This window comes from Phyllostomus discolor, chromosome 10 (assembly GCF_004126475.2).
Source record: "Phyllostomus discolor isolate MPI-MPIP mPhyDis1 chromosome 10, mPhyDis1.pri.v3, whole genome shotgun sequence".
Classification (NCBI taxonomy): domain Eukaryota; kingdom Metazoa; phylum Chordata; class Mammalia; order Chiroptera; family Phyllostomidae; genus Phyllostomus; species Phyllostomus discolor.
The window spans coordinates 261,020-270,045 of record NC_040912.2 but is presented as its reverse complement, the minus strand read 5'-3'; the positions used below and the strand labels follow the sequence as shown (position 1 = coordinate 270,045).

Here is a 9,026-nt window from a genome sequence, read left to right as displayed (position 1 = left end):
TTCCTTTTTTTCTCACGCTACCCATTCTTCCAGTCCTCACCCTGGCACAGTCCAATTGTTCTGGTCTTTCCTTGGGCCGTCTTGTAGCTCCGAATCTCAGCCAGCCTCTCGGTGGCCTCTGCCGCAAACTGCCACACCCACTGTCATTGCGTTCTACTCAGAAAGCTGTTGTCCCCGCTCATGTTCCTGTGTCCCCACCACTGCTACAGACCCTGGAACAACTCCTCTGCGGGGAACTCTTCCCGAACGCAGCAGGGGGAGCAGCCAGCGCTCACGCAGACCCGGACACTGCCCCGGACAGCAGGACAGGCGAGGGTGCTCCCAAGAAGCTACCACGGGCCGCACTCCTGCTCTTAGGGAGCCACGCTCAGTGGGGCTCAAAGACGGGCTAGCGAAGGTAACGCCACAACCTACAACTGTGTACTTACGAGCTACCTGCCCCGTGGGGCCGCGAAGGTGAGCACAGAGGGACCACACCCCCGTCCACGCAGCCCCGCCGCAGGAAACCCCAACCCAGCAAGCCTTAGAAGTAGGTGTCAGAGGTCGAAAGGGGAGCCGTGGAGGTCCCAGGCGACCCTCGGCTTCCACCACCTCTGATCCGAATTCCGGGCCTCGCGCGCAGCCGCAGCCGCAGCGCTCCGCCGGAACACCGGAAGCCAAGGCTCCAGCTCTTCCGGGAATGATGGCTCCTCCGGCGCTCATTGGTTAGTGCTTTGACCCGCCCAGGCGTCGCACGCTTTTCGTGCTGCGCGTGCGCGCTGTCACTACACAGCTCCAGCATGGCGGACTCTGAGCAGCTGGGCTTTGAACACATGGGTCTTGACCCCCGGCTGCTGCAGGTACTGCGGGGACTAAGGGTCAGGGCCGGTGTGGCGGGCGGCAGCAGGGACGCGGCGGGCTGAGAAGCCCGGCCGGCCTGGCTGGGGGCCACTGCAGAGGTGTGCGCCTCATGAGCCGCCCCCCGTCTCTCCTAGGCCGTCACTGACCAGGGCTGGTCACGGCCCACGCTGATCCAGGAAAAGGCCATCCCGCTGGCCCTGGAGGGGAAGGACCTCCTGGCTCGGGCCCGCACTGGCTCTGGGAAGACGGCTGCCTATGCCATTCCGATGCTGCAGCTGCTGCTCCACGGGAAGGCGGTGGGTCGCGCGGCAGGGGCCCAAAGGCGGGGAGGTGCAGGCGTCTGAGTGCTTGTCGTGCCCTCTTGGAAAGGCGTGTGATTGTCATCGGTCTTCCCCAAGAACCAGGCTTTCTTGTGGCCTCTTAAACCTGGGAGGGATGGCCGCAGAGAGCCTGGTGCTGTCGTGGCAGACGTTCTGGGCTGGACCTCAGGTCACCCGGGTCTTAGTCCAAACTGTGCTGCTGCCACTCCGTAATCTTGAGTAAATCTTCTTTCTGCGGTAAAAATCACTCCCCCTCCCTCACAGGCTATGATGAAATGAAACACCAACTGCATGACTGGTGTATTTTAAGGAATTTGATAACCCTGAAGTAAGTTAGTCTTGAGGGTCAGCACCTGGGAAAGAGCCCTCTTGTTCCATGTCCTGGGGCGCAGAGAAGCAAGCACCGAGTCATTTGAAGTCACAGCAGTTGGGTCAGATTGTCTCTAAGAGTTAGAGAAAGCACCAGGTAGCCCCAGTGATGGGAACGGACTGTCTGAAGTCTTCAGTTTGTGCTCTTGCAGTCGGGCCCTGCGGTGGAGCAGGCTGTGCGCGGCCTTGTCCTCGTGCCCACCAAGGAACTGGCTCGGCAGGCCCAGTCCATGATTCAGCAGCTGGCTGCCTACTGTGCCCGAGACATCCGGGTGGCCAACGTGTCGGCCGCAGAAGACTCAGCCTCCCAAAGGTGGGGGAAGGAACCGGGGCTGTGGGGGAATGAAGCTGCACAGAGGTGTGGGGTTGGGTTCGTGTGCAGCCAAGGAAGGGGGCTGGTCCCGGAAGAGGTCCCAGCTGTACCTCCTCCCAACACTGAGGTGTGGCCCGCTTACAGAGCCGTGCTGATGGAGAAGCCCGACATAGTGGTGGGGACCCCTTCTCGCATATTAAACCACGTGCAGCAAGACAACTTGAAGCTGCGGGACTCCCTGGAGCTGCTGGTGATGGATGAGGCTGATCTTCTTTTCTCCTTTGGCTTCGAGGAAGAGCTCAAGAGTCTTCTCTGGTGAGGAAGAGGCATGTGGGGGCTGTGAGTCGACACCAGGGCTTGGGGCAGGGGGCCGGAAGCTGACACAATTAGAGGCCCTTGGAGCTGGAGTCTGATGGAGCTCTGTTTTGTTTTAGTCACTTGCCCCGTATTTATCAGGCTTTTCTGATGTCAGCTACTTTCAACGAAGACGTACAGACTCTCAAGGAGCTGGTGCTGCATAACCCGGTGAGTGGCTTGTGCGAGCATCTGGAGCAGCTGACACGTGACTCTCTGAGGACTTGATCCTCCCTACCCCCTGTTCAGGGTTTTGGGTGGGACAGTTGTTACTGGTTTAGCCTTCTGGTTTTAAAGCACCACGAGCCAGTAGTCATCAATACCTCCCTCCCTTTAAATCTAAAGTCACTGTATAGTTCCAGAGGTCCCTTAGGGGTTTAACACATTGTTTGCGGGTAGTTTTTATCATGCGCTTTACTACTAGTCAACGTAAAACGTATAAATACGTTTCCCGCATACAATGTGTTAAATGATAGTTCACCTAAAGGCCTGAGCAGAGACCTCAAGGGCCAGAAAGGCTGCTGTTAGCAGCAGGTGCAAGCTCGCTACTTTGTGACCCCTGCTGTTGAGAAAGGCTGCCGCTGTAGGATGTCCCTCCTCACTCCAGTCATGTGTCTGTCTCTCTGTGCGCTATTCCCCAAATGCTTTGCATGTAACTTTACATTCTTCATTCCCTACAATTATTAGGGGCCTTGGACTCCTTACACCAGCTGGACGGGACCCATAGTGCCCTGAACTAGCTCATTGCACTGTGGCTAGTGAGCCAGTGGCTTGCGATAGCATTTCTCTCCTCTTTCCTGACCGCAGGCCTGTCCCCCCAGGTCACTCTCAAGTTGCAAGAGTCCCAGCTGCCCGGGCCAGAGCAGCTGCAGCAGTTTCAGGTGGTTTGTGACACGGAGGAAGACAAGTTTCTGTTGCTGTATGCCCTGCTCAAGCTCTCGTTGATCCGGGGCAAGTCCCTGCTCTTCGTCAACACTCTGGAGCGGAGTTACCGGCTGCGCCTGTTCCTGGAGCAGTTCAGCATCCCCGCCTGCGTGCTCAACGGGGAGCTCCCCCTGCGCTCCAGGTGCGCTGCGGCTGATGTCTCGGCTGCAACGCGTCAAAGACGGGCTCGGAAAGGGGAGACGCACTTGCTGTTCTTGTTTCTTAAGTGCATAGAGGGCAGGCTTTGGGCTCAGTCCATAGTGACTTTGTCACAAACTCCGAGAGACCCACTGTCGCTCGGTCTTCAGCCGAAGGGTGGAGTCACCAAGATAAAGCTGGGGGAGAGTTTAAGAAGAGGGAGAGCCAGAGCATGATGGGCAGCGGTGCTGGGGTGGATGAGCTACTGGGTGTGACCCTCCCCTCTTGGCCCACAGGTGCCACATCATTTCACAGTTCAACCAAGGCTTCTATGACTGTGTCATAGCAACTGATGCCGAAGTCCTGGGGGCCCCGGTCAAAGGCAAGCGTCGGGGCACAGGGCCCAAGGGGGACAGGTGAGCCCACGCTTCTGTCCTCCCACACCTCCCCGGAGAGACGAATCAGGGTGCTAGAGTGGAGCCAGGCCTCTCTGCCAGCGTAGCCCACAGATCCCCTGTTCAGCTGCTGGGCCTGGAGAAGGGCAGCGAAGGGTGCGCGTGGTCCCCGGTGGGGCGAGGGGCTGGGCCGCCTGGGTTGTTGGGGCACCGGCTGGCTCGGGGAGATGGCCCAGCCTGCTCTGGGTGCAGTTGTGACTTGTGGGGAGGGTGTTTCCGAGGGGCAAAGGGAGGCCGCAGTCTGTCTGCTTGGTGGGCTTCTCAGGTCACCGCGTGGGGCGGTTAGTTCTGCTGATGCCCCAGAGCCCAGGTCAGGGCTGCAGTGTGGCCGCCCCGCTGCCCTGCTCCTGAACCAGTTCTGAAGGTCGAGTCTTGCACTCTTAGGTCCTGTGGCTCCACATTAGGTCCTGTGGCTGCACACAGGCCTTGTTTGGAGACTCTGTAGACCCAGTGGGCACGAGCACGCGGCCCAGGGAGCGCCGGGTGAGCCGGTTGTGTTCGTTCCCTGCAGGGCTTCTGACCCGGAGGCAGGTGTGGCCCGAGGCATCGACTTCCACCACGTGTCTGCCGTGCTCAACTTTGACCTCCCCCCCAGCCCCGAGGCCTACATCCACCGTGCGGGCAGGTAGGGGCGGCTGGGTGTGGCGGGACGGGCACCGGGACCGTGGGCTCCTGCAGGGCGCAGGCCAGAAGCACGAGCGGGGCCGTCTCTCCTTGCAGAACGGCGCGTGCCAACAACCCAGGCGTAGTCTTGACCTTCGTGCTGCCGACGGAGCAGTCCCAGCTGGGCAAGATCGAGGAGCTTCTCGGTGGAGGTGAGAGCCAGGGCCAGGCTTCGCCCAGGACGTCCCGGAGCCGGGACGCAGGTGTGACCGGCCACCACCTACCTGCTCGGCCCTGCTCGCCCCCAGTCCCTGACTCCATCCCCGCCCTGCCCTCCATAGCAGGCACTGTCCCCATCACAGATAAGCAGGCCCAGGCCCAAGTCACATGCACTTCCTGCCCCAGCGACAGAAGGGCCAAGGGCAGGGTGGGGATTTGGGAGACAGCACCGAAGGCTGGTGGTGTCTCAGGAGGCAGCCTTGGGAGAGGGCACGGTCTTGGGGCAGCCGGGCCGTGTCCCAGGCTCTGAGGAGCAGATGGTGGAGGAGGGGTGGGCGCGCGGTCTACCACCAGGATGTTAAGGGTGCGGGGTCCAGAGTGGCCCTGGGGAAGCAGAGTAGGGGGCTGGGCAGGTCCCGAGAATGAGGGGTTGGTGGGCACCGTGGACATGGGGCATCGGGCTGCCCTGGCTGCAGCACCCGGAGAACCCTCACGCCTGTTGGCGAGACCCAGGTCCCTCGCTGTGCCTGCAGACCGCACCGCAGGGAGCCGGCTGGCTGTGCCCGCTGTCTCTCGGGGGGGGGGGGGGGGGGGGCGGTGGCAGGTCTGCGCCTGGGTGTCGCTCACTGTCGCTTCCCCACAGAGACCGGGGCCCCGGCCCTGCTCCCCTACCAGTTCCACATGGAGGAGATCGAGGGCTTCCGCTACCGCTGCAGGGTGAGTGGGCTGGGGACGGGGGCGGGGGGTTCCTGGGGGGGGATCCCCGGCTGCCCCAGCGCCCTGACCCTCAGTGTCTGCCCAGGACGCCATGCGTTCCGTGACCAAGCAGGCCATCCGAGAGGCGAGGCTGAAGGAGATCAAGGAGGAGCTTCTGCACTCGGAGAAGCTGAAGGTGAGAGCCGAGCCCGAGCCCGGGCCGAGGCCTCGGCGGTGGGTGGGGCGCGGGGGGCCGTCTGTTTGGCCGGAGGTGACCGCGCGGAGGACAGTGGCCCCGCCCGCCCCCACGACGGGGCCCGTGAACGTGCACAGCTGTGGTGCTCGTGCCCCCCCACGCAGCCCCAGCGTCGCGCCCGGAGGCGGGAGCCCCCCACAGGGACGCGCTGCACGAAGCGGGGAGTGCACACAGTGTGTGTGTGTGTGTGTGTGTGTGTGTGTGTGTGTGTCGGTGCGGGGGCAGCCTGGGACGGCCCCGAGGGACGGGCGTGCTGGGCCCCCGGGTGCTTCACAGAAAGGGCAGCGGGGGTGGCGGGGGAAGTGAGACCCCATCGGCTGCTGCGTCTGGAAGGGAAGCAGGTGACCGGCACAGGCGGTGGGACACCCGCTTCGTAAACTCCAAGTGCAAGTGGCCCCCGGGAGCCCTGTGCCGACACACACGGGCCCGCCCTGCAGCGCTCTCCCCCGCCCCCCCCCCCCCCCCCCCCCCGACGTACTTCGAAGACAACCCCAGGGACCTCCAGCTGCTGCGGCACGACCTGCCCTTGCACCCGGCCGTGGTGAAGCCGCACCTGGGCCACGTCCCCGACTACCTGGGTGAGCGGGAGGGGTGGGCGGCGACGCAGCGGGCCCTGGGCACTGTGCGCTGGGCTGCCGGGACCTCCAGGCCCAGCGACGGTGTGTGCAGACACAGGCAGGCCCGCTTGCCGCACACCCCCACTGCGTGTCGCTCCGCGTGGGGACGGGGGCACGGAGGGAGCCCCGTCTGTGTCCTGGGGGGCCTGGCCAGACAGGGCTGTGCTGGCACTGAGGGCGGGTGCAGGTGAGGGCGGAGGCCAGGGCTCCTGCCGTGGGCGGGAATGGCGGAGGAGCCGACAGGTGAGGGCGGGCGTGTGGGGAGAGGCGGCCCGTCTGGGGAGAGGCGGCCCGTCTGGGGTGCGGCTGTGGTGGCACGCCACACGGGGGAGGGTTGTAGGTCTTCTTCCGTCTTAGCAGCATTTTCTTTTTCAGAAACTTACCTTCATTTTTCTCTGTTACGTGGCTATCGCAGCAGCCTCCGTGATAACAACTAGCACTGTGGGCACTTGACTGTGGGCTGGAGTGTGGCTCTGGGCCACACTGGGGGAGAGCCCTCCCGAGGGCCCGGAGGGCGTGTGGGTGCGGAGGGGTCGGCCAGGGGCTGGGCGGCAGCTGCTGAGGCCTCTTGTCTTTTGCAGTCCCTCCTGCTCTGCGCGGCCTGGTTCGCCCCCATAGGAAGCGGAAGGTGTCCTCTAAGAAGGTCAAGGTACGTTCCCTCGTCACCACGGCGTGCGTGCCTTGGCGGAGAGTGGCTCCAGCAACTGGCCCTCAACTCCTGGCTCCAGGTCAAAGTCCTGGGGGCTGGGACTTCCTCCACCCCCCACCCGTGTCTCCAGGGGCAAGGGAGGACTGGCTTTCTGTCCCCACCGCCCTCCGCTGCCCTCCCGGCCGCAGGAGGGAGGTGGGCCGAGTGGGGGCTGCCGGGTGTGGCGGCCACCGTAGCGTCTGTCCTGGGCGTCTGGGCTGCAGGGCCCCGAAGTGGCGGCCCCGCCCACTTCTCAGAGCCTGTCTCGGCGTGGACATTTGGCGTCCAGCGCCCTGTGCTGACCCGTGGCCCCCTCCCCAGAAGGCAAAGGCCCAGAACCCCCTGCGCAGCTTCAGGCACAGAGGACAGAAGCGCAAACCCTCGGCGGCGCCCTCCTGAGTCTGTCCAGGCCGGCTGCGAGTCTTCCAGGCCCCGCAGCCGAGCACGGCGGGGATTGGGTGTCTGCTGGATGGACCGGATTCCTGCCCTGGAGGGGCGCCCTGGGCCCCAGGCAGGCGGACTGTGGCCTCCGGGCCCGTGGCGCTGCCAGGCCAGCGCTCGTGCCCCCAGACAATAAAGGTTCTCACTGCCTTCTTGCCGCCTTGGTTTGGGCTCCTGCAGGGGGGAAGGGGCTGCCCCCAAAACTGCCTCTGGGAGGGCAAGCCTGGCCCTTCCTGCTGCGTGCAGCCCCTTTGGCCAGCAGGGGTCAGCCGTGCAACGCTGCAGCCTGGGGCCTCCGGCTCTGGGAGACACCTGCCCTGTCCAGGCCTCTGTCCAGCCCACACCTGCTCCCGTGCCTCTGTTTGGGGTCTTGCTGGCCAGCCTCTATCCCTTGGAGCTCGGAAACGACATTTCACCCACGGGGAGGACGGGCCTTCCTCACCTTGAGCCTGCTGCCCCCTCCAGTGCCGCACGCGGTGGGCGCAGCCTCCGCCCCTGCAGCCCCTGGCGCCTCACTGCTCCTGGCGGCACACCTGCGTGCCCCATCAGTGCGGGGGATGGGGGGGCTCACACGCACTGCTCGCTGCTCTGCACTCGGCCCCGACGCCCCGACGGGAGAGGGTTTCCCCGCCCGCCGCCCAGCTCCTGCTGTGCAGAGGACGGCCGCTGACTGCCCTCTGCGAGCCCCTCGTCCCAGGATCGCCTCCCCCCGCTCGGCGGGCCTCAGGCCGGGCTGCGGAGGGGAGTCCTGGCGCGGGGCTGGGGGCGCTGGCACGCAGCCGCTGGGAGAAAGCCCGGTGGCCTGAGCGTTTCAGAAGGAGGACCCGCTGTGGTGTCAGCACGGGCGGTGTGCACGGGGCACGCGCTGACCCTCGGTCACTGCTGGGGTGGGTGTCCCAGCTTTTCCTGCCCCGGTTCTCCTTGGAGGGCTTCTGGGGGCCAGGCTGTGTGCAGGGGAGGAGTTCTCCGCTCGGGGGATCGTGCGCCTGTGGGGAGACGGCAGCCAGAGCCGCGCCCCAGGGTGCTCGTGTGCCCCGTGGCTCAGGTGCTCTCAGCAAACAAGAACGGCAGCTTTACAGCGTCTGCTGGGTCCCCTCGGGGTGACCCCCTGGCGGCATGGAAGGGGGCGGGCTCACACCTTCCCCCCTGCTTTGCAAGGCGGGTGAGGAACCGGGGTCTGGCCCCAGGGACGGGTTTGCTCCGGAGCAGTGTGGCCGCCTCGCCCTGTCCCCCCCCCCCCGCCCCCCCGGCTCCTCCTACCCGCCACCACTGCACCTCCTGGCCAGCAGCCTGCATCCCGGAACCAGTGTGGGTGTAGGAGACGGGCTGCTTGGGCTTCCCAGTGACGGCCCTTCTGGAAGGGGCTCTGCTCTGGTCTGTGGCTCCGCCTGGGGCTGGGTGCAGGCCTGGCGGCCATGCCGCACAGCACGCTGCGGGCCGGAGCCTGCGCCCCCCTCGGCAGGCGCAGGCACGTGCTCCTGTGGGGGCTGAGGTGCAGGAGCAAGCTCCTGGCACGGGGGTCCCTGTGTGGGGAGGCTGGGCAGGCCCGCCGTCCCCCCAAGCACTGCTGTTGGTCTCCCCACCACACCCTTGGGGAGTTGGCCTGCCTGGTCACCTTCCCGGAGCTGGAGCGGGCCCTGGCACTGGATGGGGTCTGGACTGGCTGGGGCTCTGGGGGCCCGGGCGTCTCCTTCTGGCCCTGCACAACCCATTTGCATGCGGTGAAGCTGAGGCCACTCAGCGAGCACATGAAAGGTGCCTGGAAGGCCTGGGGCGGGGCTGGCCTGCTGTAG

The 9,026-nt window shown here is 65.0% G+C and overlaps 1 protein-coding gene across 1 annotated transcript; it reads left to right on the top strand.

Moving 5' to 3' along the window:
* The first annotated feature begins 713 nt into the window (after nt 1-713).
* DDX56 (DEAD-box helicase 56) lies at nt 714-7,385 on the top strand. Its single transcript, XM_028504175.2, has 14 exons — nt 714-839; nt 975-1,136; nt 1,682-1,842; nt 1,987-2,157; nt 2,277-2,367; nt 3,018-3,262; nt 3,555-3,674; nt 4,225-4,338; nt 4,434-4,528; nt 5,179-5,252; nt 5,338-5,426; nt 5,959-6,065; nt 6,686-6,753; nt 7,114-7,385. Exons 1-14 carry the CDS (start codon nt 780-782, stop codon nt 7,189-7,191), a joined length of 1,635 nt encoding a protein of 544 aa, XP_028359976.1. The 5' UTR covers nt 714-779; the 3' UTR covers nt 7,192-7,385.
* The last annotated feature ends 1,641 nt before the right edge of the window (nt 7,386-9,026 follow it).